The sequence below is a fragment of the Crocuta crocuta genome, unplaced genomic scaffold, assembly GCF_008692635.1.
Source record: "Crocuta crocuta isolate KB4526 unplaced genomic scaffold, BGI_CrCroc_1.0 scaffold87, whole genome shotgun sequence".
NCBI classification, from domain to species: Eukaryota; Metazoa; Chordata; class Mammalia; order Carnivora; family Hyaenidae; genus Crocuta; species Crocuta crocuta.
The window spans coordinates 307,829-333,354 of NW_027532166.1; the positions used below are offsets into that span (position 1 = coordinate 307,829).

At 40.0% G+C, this 25,526-nt stretch overlaps 1 protein-coding gene across 12 annotated transcripts in view; it reads left to right on the plus strand.

The window, feature by feature from the left end:
* CFAP20DC (CFAP20 domain containing) overlaps nt 1-25,526 on the plus strand; it is a 237,212-nt gene that overhangs the window by 202,345 nt on the left and 9,341 nt on the right. For all 12 annotated transcript variants that reach the window (XR_013338258.1, XM_077776734.1, XM_077776735.1 and 9 more), the window contains one exon: nt 21,699-21,793. Coding sequence is in view for 11 of the 12 variants with exons in the window: in XM_077776734.1 (XP_077632860.1) it covers nt 21,699-21,793 (95 nt within the window). In the remaining variant the exon portion in view is untranslated. The remainder of the gene's footprint in view (nt 1-21,698; nt 21,794-25,526) is intronic.

Consider the following 25,526-nt stretch of genomic DNA (forward strand, 5'->3'; position numbering starts at 1 on the left):
GCATGACATTCGTTATAATCTTAAATAGATCATAGCTGAATGGAAACTAATGGAAGATGCGGGCTGTGTTAATAAGGTTTGTTCTATGGATTCCTGCCATTGGTGTCTCTGGTGATTTAACTGTACTGTGTACTAGAAAGGGCCCCTTGCTCCTGGGGAGTTTTATGCCCTGCTTTTAGGTAGAAAGGGGAAGGTCAGGGAGCCCTTCCTGAATCTGCTGTTTCTCAAGTGTCTTCAAAACAGTTTGCCAAAGCTTCATATTTGAGTGTGGCATGTTCAGAAACTTTACCTGATTAATCTAAATTATCTTAATTTACAAACTGTTCCATAGTATACTTGCAATGTGTGATCATCCAGTCATTGCATACGATTTCTGGAATGTTATGATTCGTACTCATGTGCAGCTATCCCCTGTCCTTTGTCCAGTGTAGACATTGTGAGTAGATTTCAATCCTCCTATCCACTGAGCCCCACTGCAAACTAGAAATCCTTCTCTATCACATACTCCAGATGATACTCCAAAGAAGAATTAGCATGTGATTTATAACCCATGTGTCTTCTTTGAGCTAGAATTTCTATTATTCATTTAGTCAGTGAGGCTATCACATAGAATCTGTTCCCAGCCTTACAGGACACTCCCAAATCCTTGCTGTGTCTCCTACTCTTAAAAGTCATCCCTGCTCTCCCATAAAACCTTCCTTGACTGAAGTGAAATTAGGACTCTTCCTTCTCCAGAACCCTGAACTCAGTTCTCCACATCAACCGTGATTACAGTCCTACAACATTAAATAACACGCATGATATACTTTTTAATTAATAGGAGTTCTGCCTCTGGCAATGGCAGACTCAGTTGTTTCACACTGAACTTCCCTCTGAGAACAACCAGAAATGCTACACAGGATATGAGAATCCTCTGATTAAAGCCACTGGAAAACTTCCAGGACAGTGAGAATTTATGGGGCCTTGCTCCAGAAGAGAAGGGAAGCAAGAGAGGCAGCCTGCATGCTCTTGCACTTTTTTCTGGACAAATTCCACTTCAGAAAGCAGCAGCTGAGAGGCCGAGAAGCCAAGAATAGTCTCCAACAGCTTCATCAGCTTAAGGGACAAAAGTTGGAATCTCTGGATCTTAGAAGAGAAGGGGCCTGGAGTGCCTGGGTGGCTTAGTTGGTTAAGCGTCCGACTTTCGCTTAGGTCACGATCTCACGGTTCGTGGGTTCGAGCCCCGCGTCAGGCTCTGTGCTGACTGCCAGCTCAGAGCCTGGAGCCTATTTCAGTCTGTGACTCCCTCTCTCTCTGACCCTCCCCTGCTCACGCTGTCTCTCTCTCTGTCTCCTAGAAATAAATAAACATTTAAAAAAAAAAAAAGAGAAGGGGCCATAGTAAACCCCAGAGTGCTACCCTTCAGGCATATGAGTTAACCAGATACAGACCAGCTTTCCAGAGAATTCAAGACACATTTTTTTTTAAGATTATTTATTTTTGAATATGAGCAAGAGTGCAAGTGGGATGGGGCAGAAAGAGAGAAAGAGAGAATTCCAAGCAGGTTCTATGCTGTCAGCATGGAGCCCGATGTGGGGCTTGATCTCACAAACCATGAGATCGTGACCTGAGCTGAAATCAAGAATCAGGTGCTGAACTGACTGAGCCACCTAGGCGCCCCAGAAGTCCATGACTTTAGATTTGCCACCTCAACTTCTAGGATCAGTTTCCTAAAACCCAGCAAGTCTTGGTTGGTCACAAAATGGAATGCTAACATATTCCCATGCTGCGTACTGGATGAACAAGTGGCTAGGGATAGGACTGTAGCAACAGCAATGACTGTCCCCATGGCAACAGAATATACCTTGATAATCCAGAGTGGAGCTCTGGATGTGGAGCTCCAGAGTGGACATTAGACACGTATTTGGGGTACCAACATACCATATGATTTAAGTTGCACATTTTTTTATTTGAACTTACATTTCCTTTTAAGTTTGCAATCTTTGGATTACACTGTGCCTTTTTTTCCTGCCTGGAATATGGGAACACCACACCAGGTTGTGGCAGGGAATAAATGAATAATAGCCTATGGAAACTCTCACCACTTGGGGCCTGCTAGAGAGATGGAGCCAAACAGATTTGGTGACAGTGTTAGTAGTTACTAGTATCTGAAATGACAGAAAAAGATTCACTCTCAAGCAACTTTATATAACACATTTTCCAGAATTCTGAGGCAACGATGTGTTAAATGCATTATAACTAAATCAGTAGCAAATAAAGAGCAGAAAACTTTGCAATCTTCTCTAACTTTAACTAGAGAATAATTACCTTAAAATCAGAATACAAATAAAACCATTTAAACCTTTCTACAGAATGATGGGACTTAATGCTGCAGAAAGAGTAGGTGGCGTTTAATTTAATGCTCTAATTCAGCTCTCTGGGCTTTTGTAAGGAATACCTACAGGGCATCATTTTCATCACTAAGTGTGTCAGATTATCAGATGCCATATTTATGTACTGATTTCCATTTTCCTTTGAAAGTTTGGTTATTCTTTTATGTTCAGGAGTCAAATAAGACAATGATGTGCTAAAAAGAAGGCTCTGTGAGGTGAATGACAATTTAATTCTTCCCCAGTGTTGGTTGGTTGCACACGAAAATAAAGAACTGGGGAAAGCTGATGGGATCTTTAGTTGACTAGATTTATTTCCCAGAAGTTGCAGGGTGTGTTAATTGTAACATTTTGGTTAATGAAAAATATTGTGAAAGAATGCTGATATGGATGATAAACAGGTTTTTGAACAAATATGGTGGTAAAATGCTAATTTTAAAACACTGGGAGGTAATAATCAGAATTCTTTTGCTGCTTGGACCATTCTAGTGAGTGAACTGGGCTTGCCAGAAAGGACAATAATTCTTTTGTATCACCAAGCTACCATCATCATCATGGTTATTTATGGTGTTACTCCAGCTTCTATTTAATCTAAATATGGTCCTTGTTCTAAAGAAAACTTAACATGGTAAATTGCTAAAAAGGCAGGAAGAGATAAACACATTAAAATGCCAGAAAGAGCAAACTGACTGACTATCTTAGACTAAGAATTACACTAATGGTTCTTATCGATCAATTCTTTTATTCAAGTGAAACATACACATGGAAAAGTGCACAGATAATAAACGTACGACTCAATGAATGACCCCAAAGTGACCATAATCACCACCCAGACCAAGAACAGAAGCTTCCCTCACTCCTTTTCCTGATCATTACACTCCCTGCTCCCCAAATGTAGCCCCGATGGTGACTCTAACACTACCAACTAGTTGACCTGTGTTTAAATCTTTTATAAATGGAATCCAACACGTATTCTTCAGGTGTCTCATTTCTTTCCCTGAATATGACATACCATATTACATGTTTTTGAGAGTAAATAATATTCCAGTGTGTAAATATATCACAAATTACTTATGCCTTCTACTATTGAAAGGGGATTGGGTTGTAAACAATTTGGGGCTATCACAAATGTGTTTATATTGGGAGAAAAGACTGTTTCCTTCCAGCTTGAGTCCAGTGGTTGAACTGCAAATGAACTGACAATGAGCAGGTGAACAGGAAAAAAGACAAAGTTTATTTCCATGTGTACATGGAAGTTGCTCCATAATAAATAACTCACTGAATAGCCAGAGATGAAAGTTTATATGCCAGCATAACCAAGGGGGTGGGTTTAGGTCTTCAATGGGCAAGTCTGGAAGGGCTCTATCTGTTTTATTATGCTATGGGAATGAATGCTGTTTTCAAGGCAGCTGAATGGCAGCTGTATTTTCAGGAGGCTCACTTTAGGGAGAGAAGGGGAGTTCAGATATGATTTCTTTCCACATCCTCTGTAGCTCAGATGATTTCACTGTAAAATGATCCTTGTATCAACTCTGAGGGTCTGAGTGGGTCCCCACAGTTTATATATTTTTGGGTGCACATATGTATGCCTTCTACTAGCCATATTTCTAGAAGGGTAACTGTTGGGGAAAAAGGTATCGTTATGTTCAGCTGATGTAGATGCTGCCAAAACAGTTTTCCCAAGTAGTATCAATTAATACCCCTACCAGCAGTTCTAGGTGTGAGAGTTCTAGGTCCTAGAGATCCTCACCAAAATCATTGATATTTTGTATTTCAGCTATTGTGATAAGGTGTAGTGGAATCAGTGTTCTTTTAATTTGCATTTCTCTGATGTTTAAAATGGCTGTGTACACCTTCATGTTTACTGGTCATTTGGATACCTTATTTTGTGAAATATCTGTTCAAGTCTCTTGGCCATTTTTGTTTTCTTTTGGAGTGCCTCTGTTTTCTCACTGATTTGCAGTTCTTCATATATTCTGGACTTATATCTATCCTGGATCCTTTCCTGTGTTGCAGATATCTTCTTCCTCTCTGTGACGTGCCCTTCTACCTTGCTGAGTCGTGTTCTTTATTAAGTTCCTAATTTTAAAATAGTCCAATTATCAATATTTTCCTTTATGGTTACTGAAATGTGAGACCTACCTTAAGCTCATGAAGTTATTCTTTGAAATTGCTTTCTAGAATTTTATTGCTCAATATGGTAGTCACCAGTCACAAATGGCTACTGAGCACTTGAAATGGATCTAATCTGAATTGAGATGGGCAGTAAATATGAAACACACAGTGGATGTCAAGGACTTAATATGACAAAAAGAATGTAAACTATCTCATTAATACAATGTTTTATCCTGATTATGGAGGGACTAACAACCAACCAGAATGACATAAAACTCCTTTAAGCTGAAAACATTTAGGCAAATAGCACACATAGCAAGAAATCTCATCTGAACTTCCTTTATCTGACCAATGCAGAGCCTTTCAAGATTGAGCTGCTGTAAATCCTCCTATTCTGGGAAAGTCTTCAGTCAGGGAGGTGACTGACCTTTAGCAACTGGACATTCCAAGAAATTGTGTAAACAAGCCTTATCAGAACCATTCATCCTTTCCCACTGAAGCCCTAACCCCTCCCTGACGCCATTTATTAAGCTGATGTATAACTTTTACCCCTGGCTGTTTGTGGGGAGGGGTCTCCTTAGAGAATGCTTCCATGTGCACGTGTATGAAACTTTTCTCCCGGTAATAGGCTGCCAGTGAATTCACATTGTGAACGTGACTCCCACCAGTCACTCAAACCTTAGTAGAGAAAAAAGATTTCTTCCCTCAAATGACATCTGAAGTGAGAGTATTTTGGATATATTGGGTTAAGTAATTTAAGCAAATTAATTTCACCTTTTAATTCTCAACTCTTACTAGAAAACTTTAATTCAAACATGTGGCTCACATTTTATTTCAATTGGACAATAGTTCTAGTTGATGTTTTATTCCTCTAGATGTGATCTTTTGCTTCTGGCAGGCAATAAGGCAATGAGCCTTACAGTCAGAGGCTATCGGCAATGAGGATGATTCAAAATAAATGTGCCTTGAGGCCTGTGGGTTAGCCTCTGACTCTTCATTTCAGCGCAGATCATGTTCTCGCAATTGGTGAGATCCAGCCCTGCACCAGGCTCTGTGCTGACAACACATGGCTCTCTGCTCGCTTCCATGCACTTGCTGTCTCTCCTCTCTCTCTCTTTCTCTCTCCCTCTGTCTCTCTCTCTCTCTCTTTCAAAACTAAATAAATAAAATCATGGACTTCTCTCTGATTCCCCATTGCCTCCCCATTACTCCTTGTAAAGTGCTCTACACATGTAGGAGCTTGAAAATATCAATAGATTCTCAGTGATACTGATAGGACTTCTTCAGTCAGTGTGGTTTAAATATGAATTTCTCTTGTTCATCTGAGAGGCTGATTATATAAGAAACATCCATCCCTGAGAGATGATACCAAGTCAGCCATTCTGTGGCTCCCATTCTCCCTGTGTGTTTAGGACCAGTCTGTATGAAACAGGTTGGACTTTTTATGAGGACCTATCACCTTTATTTTGTGCTAGAGCTGTTAACATGAAATAGCCTTTTATTTAATTAACTGTTTAATTAATAAAATTATTAAACCTAATTTTATTTTTAGATTTTTAGAGCACCTTTTGCTATCTGAATTAACATTCCTTCTGTAGGGGAAGGAAACCTTATTCCCTCTACCCCTCCAGGCTCACTTGAAAATTAGAGTGGCAAAAGACACATAACAAGAGAAAAACAGAAACTTATTAACACCTGCAAAGTGCATACACACTCAGTGATGAGTAACTCAAAGGAATGGTTAGAACTTGGGCTCATAGAGCATCTTAAGAATATATATATATAGTAGAAAAATGACAAGACAAAGGAAAGGGACTTTGAGCTTCTAGAAGTAGCAGGTTGTGGACAGGTAGGATATGGTAGGAACCAATGGAAGATAAGATCAGGTTAGTAAGGTTTGCTATAGATTCCACTTGGGTTGTGTCTTCTAAGAGTCTAGAGTCATCTCCAATGAGTAAAAACCATCCAGTCCTTCCTGGTAAAGAGAGAAAAGACAAAGACTTTTTCTTGTGTCTACTTCTTATCATTGCCTTCAGCTCAAAATAATCGTTATGTCAAAGTGGCACATTTGGGGATGGTATATTCTGAACCCCACCACTTCTCTGTATACTTATTTGTTACCTGTCTCCATCTCCTAGACTCTAAGCTCCTTGTGAATGGGGACTGTGGCTTGGTCACCACTCTAGTCTCAATACTTGGAACAAAAATATAAAGTAGCAAGAGCAGGCATTCAGATATTTTGTAATGTTTCTTCAAAAATATGAAGATAAAACCTGCTGTTTCAGGAGACAGCTATTTGCCCTACATCTTCAAAGATGTTGTGTTTATTTTGAGTGAGAAGTCCTTCTTCTATGTGCATACTTCTGCTCGGTAAAACAGTATTTGTCTCCCATAGAAACGTAAGGTTTCAGAAGGACCTCTTAAGAAATATCACGGCTTTGGGGCGCCTGGGTGGCTCAGTCGATTAAGTGTTCAGCTCAAGTCATGGTCTCACAGCTTGTGCATCCAAGCCCCACATCAGGCTCTGTGCTGACAGGCTCAGAGCTCCAGGCTTTGGATTCTGTGTCTCCTTCTCTCTCTGCTCCTTTCTCTCTCTCTCTCTCTCTCAAAAATAAACATTAAAAAAAGAAATATCACAGCTTCATACAGTTTTCCTTGACCTTTCATTCTCTGTCAGGAAAATATACTCAGTAGATATCATTAGCATGTGTACATTTTGATGGACATGAGTCAGGACCCAGCAAAAGTCCAAGAGTAGACTCTGGCCTACCGTGGGTCTTATGTCTACACCCATACTGAGAGTGAAGGAAGGTCTTAGCACTCCCCCAAACCACATGAAGTTGGTTGTGCATAAGAAAGAAAAGCTACATTCTCAGAAGAGGGAGAGGAAAAGTGATGAACCAGAATCATAGCCACTAGATACATTACTAGTGGGCAGGCTTGAACTCTTCAGGAGTTGGCTCCAGATTTATGGAGTGATTTCTATATGCCACGCATACTCTTTGTTTTCCATCTCTCTTCAAGAAAACATGTGAATGGGAATGATCTTGAGACTACCTTGAATTCTTTATAATTTATTTTTATGTAAATTATTTCCATATTTCCATAATTAAACTATTTTGGTAACATTACATGCAGCAAATGTATCTGATTGCAATACACTAGTTAGCAAGTATTTATTTGTGCTCTTACTAAATTCTAAGCACAAAAATTAAAAAGAGAGAGAGAGAGAATTTTTTATCCCCAAAAGATTGAGAATTGCTGTTTTCATGGACAGAATCCCAGACTGTGTTGTGAAGATCGACTACACAAAATATAATCATCACTTTATAGTTATAACTGTGATTTTTAAGAGCAAGAAACAAACCGTTAATAAACCAATCTTGCGTTAGACATCTTGACATTTAAATTGACTTCGTGCAAATAAAATAAGCAAATTGAATTTTCCAATTTACTCATCAGCCACTATATAGATGCATTTCACATTCACATCTTAAAAATGTAATAAGAAAAATTTTATCTCTTATAAAATTGTCTGCTCCTGATGAATTCCATAACCAACTTGGGTGACACTAAACAGAGAAAACCTCACATCACTTTTTTTGTCTTTGTTTTATTATTGTCTGATCTTTTCAAGTACTTGATTTTTTGTGTGTCTGCACAAGCATTCTGAAGTTACTGCCCATTTCTACCACTTGAATGAAACTTATTCTTCTGGCATGGAAATATCAAGAGGGAGAAGAATTGCAATGTTCATGACCATGGCCCTCATCATGAAAGAGTGTTCGCTTTATTCTGACCTGACTTTGAACATGTAGGGGAAAAAATGCTCAATTTGTAACCTTAACTAATAGCACTACAATGTCACACTTCTCTGTTTAACATTCAGCTTTGTTAATCAAGAAAACCAGATTGGCTCTCTGCATGTTGATTGAATTGATTACAGCTGTAGGCCTTGATAGCATTTTTTCAAGTGTCTCTAATTAATCAGACAATGCTTGATTAGTTTTTTTCTGTTTTGAGGAGATAAACTGACTTCCTTGAGAATTTTCTCCCCAAAATGATTCCCCTCCAGTGAAAGGTGAAGGATAAGTGAGTCACTGCTTGGTTTTGCATGACATGGAGACCTTTAAATTACAGCAACTAAAAGAAAGAAAAGAGGAAGGGGGGGAGGGAGGATGGAAATTGAGAATTGAGAGATGGTGGAAGGAAGGGAGGGAGGGAGAGATTCTCTGAAAAGCAGATTAGAACATAATATTTAGCTTCTTTTTCCATATTTTCTTGAATACATTTTCCAGAATGAAAAAGTCTGTGTGTTCCCTCTGAGCTTTTAGCATCCTCCATCCATCCTTTCTCATTGCAGCTACTCTTGATTAAGTTAACTCTTTGAGTTGTCAGATATGACAGTTCAGATCTCAGCCCAGGAACCATTTTGTTTCAATAATCAGAAACATGGATGACGTGTTAAAAAAAAAATAAGAATAAAAAGCCACCAATTATTTTTTAGTCATATTTATAGCATTAGGTAAAGCAGCTGTTGTTTATGCAAATAAAAACTTGACAATTTCCAGGAACATTACCAACATTTTTAAAGACACAGAATGTTCTACTTTCATCATTGAAGTTGATATGTCCAATGGGGAAGGCTGCTAGAATCAGCTCAGATGTGCACATTGGCATGAGGAAGGCACTATTTTCCTCTCTCCTCCTACTGGTTGGGGGGCCAACCTAGACCTCTGTTTCCAGATGCTGTGTTTCAGGAAAGTTTTCTTACAGATGTCATCAAATTAATAGTTCCTGAAGAGAGAAACTCTGCCTTTAAAAAGGAAAGAGGAATATTCACTCAGAGCAGAAAGATAGAAGTGAGAAACGGGTCTTACTCCACCCACCCCCAAACCCACATTTCCCCTCCCAGGAATTCCGACAGTTAAAATTTACAGTTAAAAGTTTCTCATGCATCCTTCAGAAACTTTCAATGCCTATAACAAGGAAATACATGTTTTATTCATATGTTTTTTCAACATAAATGAAATAAGACTCTCTATTGTTCTATAACTTTCTAGATTTTTACTGAATAGATTTTGGACATCTTTCTGAATGTGCACATATAGGTGAACACATTCTTCATTAAGAGCTGGACATTATTTCAGAGTTTGAATGTACCATAATTTATTCAGCCAGTTCTCTGCTGATGGGCACTTAGGTGGTTTCCAGCTCCTTGTTACTGTAAACGGTGCTGGAATAGACATCCTCATGCACATCTTGTGAGCTTGGGCAAGTATGTGTTTACAGTAAATGCCTAGCAGTGAAATTATTTGGTCAAAAGATAACTTTGATAGATAGTACCTGATTTTTCACTAGTTTGCATCCCTACCAGCTCACACTGAGTCTCCTGAAACTTTAGAACTTTTGCCAAGCTGCTCTGTGTCAGTGGTAGCTCATTATTTTAATTTGTATTTCCGCAATTATTTATATAGTTAAACATCTTTCCATCTTGAGGGGGGAGGTATTTATATGTCTTTTCTTCCGACCTGACCATTCATATCTTTGCCTACTTTTCTAGGACCACATCTCATGTTTGTTCAGTATCCTTATATGTCCAACATAGCATTGGGCACATGGATCCTCAATAACTATTTGAATTTTCCTTAGATAATATATGGAATGCACAGAAAAAAATATAAAATATTCCTAATTAGAGTGTAAGATGCTTGAGGCAAACTGCCATCTCTGGAGACCCTCACTCTCTTAGGAAGACAAAAACAAGAGGTCGTCCTAGGAGACTTCTGTACATTACAACCTTATTTTGTTACGATGGGAAATCCGTTTTGTCAAAGAGAAGGTTCTGTGTTCTTCACATGTATCTTCTTACCCTTATGTACTAAATTTCCAAAATAATACCATTAGCTCTTACCTAGGTTATTCAGCAACAAAATCCTAACTCCTCTTTCTGGCCCCTTTCTAATTCCCCCACCAATCCATTCTCCCCACAACTGCTAATACAATCTTTCTAAAAGGAAATCCAAGATTCTTCTAGCTCTTAAAATCCTTTGGTAGACCCTCAGGGCCTTCAGAATAAAGTAAGAATTTTTTTTAATTTTTATTTATTTTTGAGAGAGAGAGAGACAGTGGACAGCAGGAGAGGGGCAGAGAAAAAGAGAAACACAGAATCCAAAGCAGGCTCCAGGTTCTCCACCGTCAGCATAGAGCCCACCACGGGGCTCGAACTCATGAACTGTGGGATCGTGACCTGAGCCGAAGTCATATGCTTAATCAGCTGATCCACCCAGGTGCCCCTTAAAAGTAAGAACTTTTTAGTTTGCCACCTAAGACCCCTGCCTTCTTCAGCAGTTGACTACAGTCCCATCATCTAGCGCATACATATGCACACCCCGTGCCCATCATTTCACACTAATAGGGGTGCTCACAGCTCTCCACACCGTTCTGATGTAGAACATGCTGTTTTTTCTAGAATATCCTTTGATTTTTTCCTTGTCTTGCTGCCTCATCCTCATCCTTCAGAAACAGCCCATTCATCACTTTTGCTGAAACCTTCTCCTAAATGTTGGTCTAACAATCCGTCTCCACAGGACCGAATTCCTCAAAGGCAGAATGATGTCTTATTCCTCAGTACCCGGCATAAAGTCTGAGACACTCCGGAGGCCCAAAAAACCTCTATTCAATAGTGTGAAATCATAAAGCACCTATGCTGGTAACAGTAGAGAGAAAGCAAGGAAGGGCTCAGCCTTTCCCCTTGTTGGCTCAAGGAGATGAGCTACTACTGTTCACATGCTGTAGTTGAATTTGATGGCTGATGCCTGGATTTGTGCCTCTAGAGTTGAATTATCTGCCATATCTAAGGAGTCAGTGTCTGTAAAATGATCCCAAGATGCTATATCATTAATATTTTTTTAGCCTGAGGAAAAATGCTGCCAAATAGGAAAGATTCAGTTCTGCAGAGAACATATAAAGTATATTTAATAGAGTAAGAGAATTAATGATTTTTATGAATTGTTGGAGCATTGAGCACTTGAGCTGGGTTCTCTCCATTTTATGGATTTTCTGACAAAAACATGGGCAAGAGAGATGATTTTGCAGAGGCCAGAAGAAGAAAGAGTATGATTTCCCCTTTGTGTGACTGTTTGTTCATGTCTCCAAATAAACATAGGCTGATGTGAGATGTAAACACAGTGCTTCCTTATGCAACATGTTTCCTAACTTTTGCTATGGAAAAAAAAAAACGCAGTTCCATTCCAAATCCCATCATAATGTAAACGTCTTCTGAACATTTTCAGGATGGGAGGAGGAGAAAGATCTGGGAAGAACAATCCCCAGACTGTTCTGAAGCAGCTGCCTTCCCTGCCCCCCGCTGCGGTTCCTGCTGCCCTCAGAGCACCACGTTCTAACCACCCTATCAGATCTTTCTCCAGAACTTCTCTATTTCCCACTCACACCTGGAGGTCCTTCTCTTATAGCCCTGACCTTCCTTCCTACAAGGAAGGTTTTAATTCAACAAACTTTTTTTTTAATTCCAGTACAATCATTCAACAAACATTTGTTGGGCATCTATTATGCATCAGGCCCACGCAGAAGAAAACAGACATGATTGCCTAACCTGATGGAGTTTATAATCGGGTCACAGCTTGTCTTCCTGGTTCAGAGACGGCTATATTCTCACTGTGTCCTCACGTGGCAGAAGGGGCAAAAGCTCTCTCTGGAGTCACGTCTATAAGGGCACTAATCTCATTTATGATGGCTCCACCCTCACGACCTAAGCACTTCCAAAGCTCCACCTGCAGATACCATCACAGTGGGAATTATTTTTTAACATAAGAATTTTGGAAAGAACCTTCCCTCTATAGCACTAGGCGATTGTGAGAAAAGAGGCTGAGGATGTGGCGCTCCCTCTGAAGCCTGGAGGTAGCATGGTGGCGTTAGTGAGGGAAAGGCACAGAAATATTCTGTAGAGATAGGACCAGACTATGTAAAACTTAAGGCCAATGTAGCGATTTTGAATTTTGCCCTAAGAGCAAATTTTTTAAAACTCACTCTGGATTGGATTAATGGGAATCCAGATTGAGTGGGGGAAGAACAAGGGAGAGATTCTAGAAGCAAGGACTAAGATGGTGTCAGTGGGTAGTAGAGATATGCCAACATATTCAAGAGCCAAGGTTAGGACCTAGTAATGGATCCCTACATATTTTAAACACGTCTTCCCTTGGAGAAACTACCAAGATCTCAGATCCCTCCTGTGCTAAATCAAAACCCTGGATTGCCCAAACTGGTTTCCTCTCCCCAGGTTCTAAATTCATTCAATGGTACCAACACTGTTTCATTCCCAGAACCCAGACTTTAAGCTTCCTCATTCTCTCTGCAGACTAGCTTCCTCTGTGTGATAGGAAATATGGTAACTGGTGGCATCTGAGTTTTACTTCTTTTGACTTCCATCTTCACTAGAGACTGTCTCTCCTCTTCAGATCCAGTTTCATAAGGATACACAGTTGAAAAATTTAAGACAGGTGTCCACATATGGACCAATCGGCTGAGGTTGCAGGCTCACGTAGGAACATGCTAACTCCCAGGAGGCCATGTGGTTACAGACTGCTATTCCAGAGAGCAGGGGAAGGAGTTCTGGACAGTCCCTTAGCTCTCCTCTACAATGCCTCAAAGAGAAGTTACAACTGTTCCTTGAAAGTGCCAAAGGGAAAAAAAGGAGAAATAGGTGGAGATGAAAAGGAAACAGATTTTGCCTCAACATGAGAAAAAACATTTACAGTCAAAGTTTTTGAAGAAGAAATATGGTCCTTTGAAAGTAGTGCATACACAATTACTGATACTCAGGTATAGATCATCACTTGTGGGAATGTTATATAAAGCAACCTTCAAACACTAAGAATCCAGCACTGAGGTTAGAATATTCTTGTGGAAAACCATCAAAACTACACAATAGCCTCTTAATACTTATTCCAGTTCAACTATAAGTTGGGAACTCTTTTCATATACAAAACTCTTTTTTGATCTTCTTAACTTCAAGTGGGAGTTAAATCCTATGAAGAAAAGCTATTTTGATTTCAAAAAAAAAAAAAGGAATAAAGAAAGAAACATTTTCTTCGTTTTTTTATCCAGATAAACATATATCTGAATCGAATTCTGTTTTCTAAGGCAGGAAATTAAATTTTTCTGTGATGGCTATACAGAGGCAAGATGTGTGTCTCCAAATTTGCCCCAAATTGTGTAGACCAAGCACATGATCAAGAAACAGTAGCATGCTCCTGACAGGTGGAGAAGAAGCAAAATGGAGGGAAAATATGGAGAGGGTTGCAACAACAGTATTATCGATTGTTAGGGAAACTTTCAACAATGAGTGGCACTCAGGATTCAGAACTGCCACAGAGACTCATTCAATAATCATGCCCTTGATAAATATGAAGGAAGTGCCTACTCTGTGCCGGGCACTCTGCTGGTTAAGAAGCAATTGGGGGAGAATACACACATCAAATGATCAAACAAATGAGAATGTAATTATGAGCTGAGACAAGAGCTCTTAATGAGAAGATCATAGTGGCTCTGTGAGGAGTAACAAAGCGACTCAACTAGATTGGAGACGGTGTGTTGGAGAATACTTCCCGAGAGAGTGTTGCTTGAGGTAAAATCAGAAAGTTGGGTATGACTTTACCAGGGCAAGGAAAGGTTAGAAAGTGGAAGAGAACGTGCTTTAGACAACGAGGCACAGCCTGGCTGAAGGTCCCATGATAGTAGGGAGCATGGCATATTCCAGAAATTGAGGGAAGACCAGCATAGCTGAAACTTAGTGTGTGAGAGGGAGAATAATGCAAGATGAGGTTGGAAAAAATACATAGAGACTTGTTTATGCAAAGCCTCAAAGGCTGGCGTAAAGATTCGGGTTTCTCTCTCAAGGACAATATCCTCCCAGTGATGCTGAGTGGTGTTAAACCAGAGGTTGACATAATCAGATTGGAATTTGGCTCCAGTGTGGTTCAGGTAGGGAAGCCAAAATGAACAGCAATGAGGTGTCCATTAAAAGCGTTTTCTACAGAGAACATGATACGGGATCATCAGTGGGCGTTGGTGGTGGAAGTAGAGTTGGTGAGAAAGTCTGATTCAAAACACATTTAGGAGGACAGTTGACAGATTGTCATTAGAGCCTTGAGAATGTTTCACTTCACGGCTCCTTGCTCTAACATAGAGGTCATTCAGCTACAGTCAGTGGGCCAGATCATGCTCATGGCGGGATTTTTTCTAAGTAAGGTTTTATTGGAATACAGCCATGCCCATTCATTTACTTACTGTTTATGTGTGCTTTCACACTACAGCAGCAGAATTGAATAGTTGCAACAGAGACCTCATTGCTTGTAAAGCCCAATGTATTTTCTATATAGCCGTTCAGAGAAAAATTTGCCAACCGTTGAATTTACAATGCTAGAAACACCACCCCCATGATATTCCAAGGTGTAGAGGTACCTAAACTTGGGAATCCAGAAGTCCATGACTGGGCTTTAGATGATCTCTGACCTCTTAAAATTGGAAGTAAAATTTTGTATTTATGTATGTTTTTCTGGGAAAACAGCATTCACCAGCTTTGAAAACAAATTTGTGGAGATGCCTGGGTGGTTCGGTGAGTTAAACGTCCGACTTTGGATCAGGTCATGATCTCACAGTTGTGAGTTTGAGACGCGCGTTGGGCTCTGTGCTGACAGCTCAGAGCCTGGAGCTGCTTTGGATTCTGTGTCTCCCTCTCTCTCTGCCCTTCCCCACCCTCTCAAAAATAAATAAACATTAAAATATGTTTTTAGTCAAAAACTTAATTAATTAAGTAGTTAATTAAAATAAAACAAATTTGTGAATTCCCCCAGAGAAAGATATTTCCCAGTCTGTTCCCCGACCATAACAAGATTTTTAAAACCCACATTTCCCTCAATGAATAAGAAATGCGCACTGGCACCACATGATAAATATCATTAAGTATTGGATAGAAATTGCTGCAAATTGCTGAATTCCTGCTATGAGATCTCCTGTATAAATATTTCACTGGCTGGCTCCTCTGGCCCAAAGTTTTATGAAAGCAGGTAGCTCAGGGCTATAAGTAAGAGCTAAATGAAAAATGTCTCTAGATCTCTTAGATCTTTTTTCGATTTCTCAAGTTCTTACTCCCTCCCCCAGTAAATACTTCAGTGTATATAAGATTGTAGAAGTTTCATTACAAGAGGGTCTCAGAAGGGAACCAGCAGGTGATCTGATCGGCCCCGCAGCAACCTTTGTGACCAGCCCATGTTCTAGTTCATTTTCTGCTGGTTAAAACGCTTCTTCCATCTGACTATGAACTCTCTGATTCCCCAGGACCTGACACACAGGAGTTCAGTAAATGGTTACCAAATATGTAGAGAGATGATTAAGCTAAATTGTTGGCCTCATATCCTGCATTTGTACATAAGTATATATGTATGCACATATATAATGTATTTATAGGAAACACAGTAATGAAATAATTATGTAAAATTGTTCTTGTAAAAAAAATCTTGTTTTTATTTTTTTTATTCTTTATTTATTTTTGAGAGAGAGACCTAGAGACAGAATGCGAGCAGGGGAGGAACAGAGAGACAGGCAGACACAGAATCCAAAGCAGGCTCCAGGCTCTGAGCTGTCGGCACACAGCCCAACTCAGGGCTCAGGGCTCAAACTCAGGAACCGCGAGATCATGACCTGAGCTGAAGACCAACACTTAACCAACTGAGCCACCCAGGTGCCCCCCAAAAATCTGGTTTTTAAATGAAGGCACTGAAACCATAGTCTATCTTAACTGAGGACATCTTCCTCAGTTGTAAAAATATCTGATTTGTTTAATGCTCAGTGCTTGAAAAAAATCTGGCATACAAGTGAGAGGAAAACAGTGTGGTATTCTTTTTTGGCCAAGATTTTAATATTAGGTAAATCTGGCCATTGTGAAAATTCACGAGATAGTATTTATTGTTCATCTGCCCTGTTGAATCCATTACCTTCACTCTTAACTAAGACACGTCTTACGGTGGCAGTGCTCAGCATGCACAGGTGTGCCTGGAAGTCTTTTCTCTCCAGTATCAGGAGGAGAGGCTGGGTTGAGGGGGGAGGGCTACCTGACCCCAAGAGAGGAGGGGAGAGGATGCTGCAGCACCCGAGCATGCTCAGAGAGCAGCCCTGACTGAAAAGGGTGTCCATCCACCAGAGGAGTTAAAGGCTTTCTTAAAACCTTGTTTTAAGAAAGAGCCCGTCCTTGGGAGAAAAGGGTTATAATCAGAGCTCAGGAAAGCAGAGTATCAAGTGCAAAAGACAAGGTGAGTACAAACGTGGTGGAACTAAGAGCGAGAACAAACTCCAGAGCGTGGTAGCTGGGCTAGGGTAAGAGCTGGCCCGGGAGCCCTTCAGATCTCCTGCCGGCGCAGGCAGCTGTGAGTGTGCCTCAGCCAGACTCCTGCTTCCTTAGGTGTTTGCTGCTTCCTGTGGGGAAGGCATGTTTAAAGGAGTTGATCAAGGGTCAAGTTGATTAGCAATAAATATCCCATATGAAAATATAAACATAAAAGATACAGGTGCTAGACTACGTACTTGTGCTTATTAACAAGCCACTCAAAAATGCTCTTTGGAAAATGAAATTGTTAATTATATACAAAGGAAAATAAAAACAAAACAAACAAAAACAATGGCACCAGATTGGAAAATGGCATAACCTGAGGTGGCATTTCTCAAGGTTTGGTCTGTGGACTCATGATCCCAAGAGATGTAACCATTCCAGGTACGTGCACGTGAGCAGTGCTGTATACTCTGTCCTCCTCTGGGGAGAGTCAGTGTGTTAAAAGCTCTCAAAAGTCCTGCAAGAAAACATCCTGATTTTATAGCTAACATAGAACTCTTTTTTTTTTTTCCAAAATATACTTTGTAAATGCATACTTAGTAAGAAGCCAAACAAGTGTGTCGCTCTGATCAAAATTTCTTAATTGTATAAAATCTTCTAAATCTTAAGTTAAAATAACATCACTTATCAAGAGCATTCTGCAGTCATTTTTTAAAGATAAAACTAGATGCACCTTATACCAGAATAAACTCACATCATATACTATAACTCAAAGTACAGAGGTGATAAAAGAAAATAATAATACATTTGATTACAGAAAGATATTTTCTAACTTTTCCATGGCAAAAAAAAATTAAAAACAAGGTAAGCAAAGACACATGATACAGTGAGGGGAAAAGACGAAAAACTTGATAGAAGCAGGGGCAAAGAAATGAACAGACCAAAAAATATAGATATAAAATGCATACATGCATATATTTACATATTACATACATGGCCTTATGCAAATGAAAGACAGTCAACTCCACTCCTAATGCTCATATTGAAAACAAATGCAAATCAGAATTACTTTAAGATACCAGTTTTTATCTCTCAGATTAGAAAGCATTAAAAACTTGACAACATACTCTTGTGACATTGCTGTAGAAAAACCAGCACTGTCCTGCATTGCTGGTGGAAACACAAATGGTGCAGCTCTTGTGGAAGGATTTTGTTAATATCTAACAAAACCAAATATGCATTTACCTTTTGTCCTAGGAATTCCACTTCTAGGAATTTACCTTGAAGGTCTGTCTCCAACTATACAGAAATAGGTAGCTCAAGGTTATTCATTGCAGTGTTAATGGCACAAATTGCAAAATATTGAAAACATGCCCAAACATAAGAGAGTGTGGTGAAATACATGATGACATAGCCATGCATGGAGTAGTATGAAGCTGTGAAAAAGAATGAGGTGCTGCTCTCTGTGAGGGTGGTCAGTGATTTCCAGGTTATATTTTAAGTTGCAAAAATGAAAGTTCAAGAGTCATAATAATATGCTACCTGTTGCATTAGAGGTGCGGCTGCTTATTTTTTGCAAAAAGAAACATAGAAAGGAGTTACTAGAACTAATGAAATTGATTTCATGTACAGCGGTGAGTGAGGATGGCATAGAAGTGATGAGGAGGTGGAAACAGTCTAGGAGGCATGGGGAAAATGTAACTCTTACTTGAAAATAACTTTTTGCATATTTTGGCTTTGAACTATGAACATTTTACATAACAACAACAAAAATAATAAAAATCAACAGTTAATGGAGAAAAAACTGCCTAAAATGTAATACAAACAGAAGCGGATGACTCTAACTATATTTCAAACAAATAGTACAACCACACTGAAAAGGAGGGGAAAAAGAACTAATCCAGGTAAATTTAGAACATAGTATTTTGACTAAGGAATAAAAAGAACCCGAAGTAGAGAACTCTAGAGAGTAGGTTTGGGGTTTTGTTTTGTTTGCCTAGCAATTCTGAAACTACTTTTGGTATGTTCTATAGTTTAAAAAAGAAGCAAATTTATTGAGGATCATGGGAGCCATGTTCCTCACCATCAAAAGGAGTTACAAATATGGCAAGAGGAGAGATGAGAATGAATCTGTGGTGTTGTATTACTATTGGAGAAATGGGCCTATAGTTATAGACCAGGGATCATCAGACTTTTTCTGTAAAGGACCAAATAACAAATACTTAACCTCTGTCTTTGTACCACAAAAGCAGCCATAGACAATATATACACAAGTGAACATGGCTTTATTCCAATAAAACTTTATTTATAGACACTGACACTGAGTTTTATATAATGATCATATATCATGAAACAATACTGTTTTAATTTTCCAACCACTTAAAAATGTAAAGGCCATTCTTGTTTTGTACAGCCTTGTACAAAAACAGGCAGTGAGCCAGACTTTGCCCATGGGCCATAGTTTGCCAACCCCTGTTTAGATACAGAAATGGTAGATGATAGATAGATAGATAGATAGATAGATAGATAGGTAGATAGACAGCAAATGTGATAAAGTGTTTAAATTGGGGAATCTGGATGAAGGAGATATTGGAGTTCTTTATACTCTTCTTGCAAAGAAGAAGTATTCTTTGTATTTCTTACAGAAAAGCTGTAAATCTAAAATTATTTTAAAACAACCAAAAAAATCCCAAAAGGAAGAACCCTGTACTTTTCATAGCTACTTCTTTTTTTTTTTTTTAATATTTTTTTATTTATTTCTAGGAGAGAGAGAGACAGCATGAGCAAGGGAGGGTCAGAGAGAGGGAGACACAGACTCTGAAACAGGCTCCAGGCTCCTAGCTGGCAGTCAGCACAGAGCCCGACGCGGGGCTCAAACCCACGAACTGTGAGATCATGACCTAAGCGAAAGTCGGACGCTTAACCAACTAAGCCACCCAGGCGCCCCTTCATAGCTACTTCTGAGAAGGAAAAACATTAATCAAATCATTGGCCTAAGAAGTGAATATCTTGCCTTTTTAATAGTCACACAACCCTCATCTACATTCCCCCATGTCCATGGGCCATGAGTAGGAGCCACCGCTGCCGGTGCAGAGTATTTTCTGATTTGTCACTGGGGGTGTCATCACATGGTAACATTATTATTTCTGTTGTTGTTCATCCTCGCTCTCCAGCTCTTACTGAGTAATGAGGTCACTGGAGCTGGTAATTTGTATGTGACCTTGTAATTTTCCATAATGTAGGAGTTTTTGGTCTGCTGTAATGAAATGGACTAAATAAAAGGTGCTTATCAGAAAATTCCCCATTAGGTTGGAAGGCTGTGACAAATCCTTTCCGATGTCCTTAATGTGTTATTATGAAATTCAATTATACATAATGTTCACCTTATTTCACTAGCCATAATCTAGTGATAGTTAAGGTGAGAAGTGACTAATGTGTCTTAAAATATTACAGATAGGAATTGGGTAATTTTTACATGGAGATACTTTGTTTTACTAGAGGAGTGAATGGTTTTCATGGAAAACTTCTACTCTAGAGGCTTGTAACCATCCTACCATCTTTCGTGTAATTCCAACAAAATTTAGTTCCTCCTACCTTGGTTTATCGTTGTAGGTAAAGCCGTGCTATGATTTTCATTGATAATGAGGACAATGGTGGTCATAGCTGAAATTTATTGAATGTGTCTCTATACCCAGATCCATGCCAAAGTTTTTTCATCTTTTTTTTCCCTTTTAATCCTAACATAAAACTCTAAGGTACTATTATTACTCCTCTCTATACTAGAGGCTTATGATTTTAAGTGGCTTGGCCATGTTCTCACATGAGCAAACAGGGAGCCGAGATTGGCCTTGGAGAGCCAGGGCTCTTAGTTACTGGTGGGACTGTCTCCCATTGTAGATATAGACAGTAGGAAATAAAGAAATTTAGAAAGACATTGTATAGTCATGAGGAAATGCTCCTGTTGAGAAGAATAAGATAAACAGTATAGTTGCAAGGTAAACAATATCAATGCAAGCAGTAGAGCTCACGTTGGAACATCCTTCACATTCCCTTCCTGCTCCCTTCCCCTGAGGAAGCTCAGTATGGAGTTTAGAGAGGACAGAGGCTTGAAGTAGACACGCGGTGACTTGCGCCCTCTGGAGGTCACCCGCATGCATCACACCCATGGCAGTTACCTCCTAGGGAGACTGGGAAGACTAGAAAAGAAGGATGGAGGAAGGGAAGTAAAGAATGTGGGAAATGAGGTTGGCAGTTGGAGACAGAAAGACAGGGAATGTGGGAGGGGATTTATGGAGTGGTTTTTGCCCCCGTTCTTACTGGGAGAACTGAAGGAGTGGGTCACTCAGGGACCCAGCTCCCCTCATTCTTCCTGCCTTTGCCCGCCGCTACTCTAAGCTGCTTAGTGAATGCCTGCAGACCCCACCATTGTGGCTGGTTCCTGACCACTCCAAGACCACCTTCTGCTTTGGAATGCTGTCATGGAGGTGACATGTGACTTTGCCAGGCTTTCTTAGGGTCATAAGGAGCTTTGTCTTTGCTGCCTTTCTTCTGAGCCACTGAAGTAACTTTCTTGTGGGAGAGGGATTGTGTACAGTGTAATAGCCACAATGATAAACTCTAAAGAGGAATAGTTGTCTTTAGTTGATATATTTGCAGAACAACTAGTTAGTTCAGTGGTTGACATTATTTTAATCAGTTAACAGAACTGAATATTAACTTCTAGACATTTTGTCCTTCTGAAATATGAAAGAGGGGGAAAAAATGTTTCATTGTGGAAGGCCCAGGAAATTAAAACTCCAGGGGAAAGATGAAATTTATATGTGAAATTATAGACCTGTTGTTTATTTACTTTCTTCTTTTCTTTTTAGGGACTGGTTAAATATGTTGAGTCCACCGATTGTTCCTCCTAGTCAACAGCCAACAGAACAGCATCTGGATTCTTCTGGAAGCTTGAGTGCTCAAGGTGGGAATATGAAAAATGCCATGCATAAAAAAATTAAAATAGTTAACTACAAGTAGAGAAAATCACTCACTCTGAGATGCCACTGTTTTTATTAAATGCTAATCATCTAGGCTTGCACCCCCAAAGTGAGGCAGCCTGTGCCTTCATTTTATAGGATGATAAGTCCTTTCATATCACATTGACCTTCATCTGGGTTCCAGCTCTGTCAGTTTCTCCTGTGTGATCTGAATGACTTTTGGTTACCGCATTTGTTTGTTTGTTTGTTTTAAGTTTATTTTTTGAGAGAGACAGAGAGCAAGCAGGGGAGGGGCAGAGAGAGAGGGAGACAGAGGATCTGCAGCAGGCTCTGCACTGACAGCCGAGAGCCTGATGCGGGGCTCAAACCCACAAACTGCGAGATCACAACCTGAGCCGAAGTCCAATGATTAACTGACTGAGCCACCCAGGTGCCCCTTGGTTACCGTATTTGTAAAATTAGACTGATAATAGTGTCCACCTGAAAGTTTTTCATGAAGATTCACTAAGACGTACTGTACACGAAGCCCTTAGAAGAGCACCTACCAATACTAGCTGTTCATATTATTATAAAGCAGGCCTGATGCTCCCACATCACTAGATGTGTGTTTTCATTAATACAGAGCTACTTGTCTTTAAAGGTAAGGCTGGTACAGAGTTATAACAAGTAACAGTGGAAGAATGGGAAGGAAGCAGGAGTGAAAATTGGCCTTGGTTTTCCTCTGTTGGTCAGAGTCCTAGAAATGAATCATTCATTTTTGGTTGTGAGCAGAGACCATGATTGTCAGGAGTGCATAGAGGAGGAAGGGTAAAGAATCTTTGGTGGGAACAGAGGGCTTGAGATGGAAGGGGTAGAGGAGAGACTAAAGTGCATAACTAGAATGGCAGATAACCTCAGAGGGGGGCGCCCTGAGACAGTTTTCAGAGTTGAATTTTGAAGACGTCAGTGCTACATCTGAATCTAAAAAAATAATAATAAAGGAACCGAAGCCTATATAAACTGCTCCAACAAAGGTGCTGTGGGTTTTTTTTCCCCTAACGGCCCCAGGGAGAAAGTGGAGCATCGCATTTTTCTTCAGGTAGGGAGAATTCCGAGTGAGAGCTCATACATCTGAGTTGTACATTTTGGCCGCCCAAGGGATGGAGATGTCTCCGTGATTTACTGTCTGAAATAGATTGTGCCCCTCAAATTGGGAATCTTTTTAGAGGTGTACATTTATAATTACTTATGACAGGAAAATAGAACCTCAGCTGTCAGAAAGAGACCTTGCCATGAGAGAACAAATAATATGTTATGTTAAGTGTCCTAAATAAACCACAGGAACAGAGAGCGTGGTCCTTGAGCAAACCCACCCAAGATATATATTAGTGATAAGTAGCTGAAAGGAGGTCGTAAAGTCACCATTGCAAAGTGATGTTTTGACAGCCAGGAGCTCAGTTATGTTGAAGGTAAACAGAACTGCCATCGGGGGCAAATTAACAAATTAAATTCCGAGGGTTGTAGAACTGTTCCAGCCGATGTTAACCAGATCTGGCCCCGCTTCTGCCTGGCAGCCTAGGTTTTTATCAGCTGTCCTTTCCCCTTCTCTGATATGCTCCAATGGTCTGTAGCTAATTAATAGCATCAAAAATTAGTCTTTTCTGTTTGATCAGTCTTTACATGTTATTGGCTTAGTTTTAGACAACATATCAATATGCCAAGATAGCATTCTTAGAAACTGTTCGTCAAAGAAAAATAAAGGTTTCGAGTATCCGGTTGGTTAACATCGGAAGGAAAAGTGAGACATGTCTGTGGGCAGTGCAGGGCTCTTCCTGGCCTTCTGATGCCTAATGGCATTAATTTAGGGCCATCTGCACTGTGCTAAGTTGTAACAGCCACCTGTCACAGCCACACCACAAGGAAGGTACTGTTTTTGTGTGTGTTGCTTTTTACAGCTGAGAGACTGAGGCACAAAGTTCTTGAATACCTTGCTCAGGGTCACACAATGAGTCATTGGCAGAGCCGGGATTTGAGTGCAAACAGCCTGGCCCCAGAGCCCAACCACTGTTTTTATACTTTTTTTTTAAATTTTGAACCAAGTACCTAGATTATGTACTTCAAAAATAATATATATATTATTATAATAATATAATATATATAATTATATATATTATATATATAAATCAGGAATTGGAATTTCATTTTTCTATTCAAAGTTCCTGATCTACAGGGAACAAAAAAAAATCTCAAGGGCTAAGTAGCTAAGTTCTTTTTTTTTTTTTAATTTATTCTTAGAGAGACAGCCTTAGCTGGGGAGGGGCAGAGAGAGAGAATCCCAAGCAGACTCCGGACTGTCAGCACACAGCCTGATGGCAGGGCTTGAACTCATGAACTGTGAGGTCATGACCTGAGCTGAAATCAGAGTCNAAAATGACAAGTGGCCTCATTTTCCCCACGGGAGTAGGGGCTCAAGGGCGACGTTGCTATATAGACCAGATCTAAGGGACTGAGGTGCTGACTGAGAGACAAGATCAAGGGATTGCTGAGCTGGCAGGCCTGGGTGTTGGCTTGTCACCCACCTGCTCAACGACCCTTCTAGACAATCTTATCTAAGTAGGTCAATTTCCCTTCACCTTGTTACATTTACTTCATGCCCTTCTCACAGTTTGTAATTTGTGATTTGTTTACTTGTATAATGTCTTTTTTCCTACATAGCCTGTGAGTTTTTAAAAGCAGAGGCTTTGTCAGTTTCCTTACTTCTGGGTCCCAAGTACCCTACACATTTGCAGTAGGTTATTAGCTACTCTCTAAATTTTTGTTAGTAGGAAGACAGGAGGGAAGACGGGAGAAAACAGGGAGAGAAATGTCCTTCAACTGGTCATTTTTTATACCAACCTTGGGGGGGAAATGAATCATCCATTTTTTCATACTTTCAGTTTTACCCCATTCCAATATTTTAGTATATTAGGTATATTTGTAAAAATTCAAGAGTGGAAGTTCTGAACCTACGCCCATGCATTTAAGCAACTGAAAACAGTTATAGGCCACCCATGCAGTGGCTTTTAAACTTTATTGATAGGCAGTGAAAACTTTTCTTTCAAATGAATTCCATATGAAATGCCAACATAAAACCAGAATTGCTCTGCCTTAAGGGGGCAGTTAGGGCCTCAGAACCCTGCCCATGGGCTCTGATGAATCAGCTAAAAACGCTGATGCAGTCCACCGCCCTGGATTTGACCTTGTGTAAGGTCAAGTGCCCCATCAGAGCCCCAGCTAGGATTAGGACCCAGGCTTCCTCCACATCCTTGCCTTTCTGTGGAACCCGTGAAGGTGGTTGTGAGAGCTGGTCAACAGGAAGGAGACATCTCCTGGCTTCAGATGTCTAGCATAAAAATAACAGGAGCTAAGATTTATTTTGTCTTCCTGGGACCCACACCTGCAAGTGCCTTTTAATCCACGTAAGAGCCTACTGAGGTGTAGCTACTGTTGTTGCCCACCTTTCACACAAGGACACCAGGGTCTAGCGCCGGGAAGTGATGTGCTGAACTCCCACAGCTCCATCACAGGCCGAGAGGCCGGGACATTATCTGTAGAATCAGAGGCATAATTTGCAGATGAACAGCAGGGAAAGATGGCCTGACTAAGGCATGGCCCTAGGAAATGCTGCCGTACAAAAGTAAACGGCATGTTTTAACCTTAAAAACAAAAGAGCAAGTTGTTTTGCCAGCAAAATGAGTG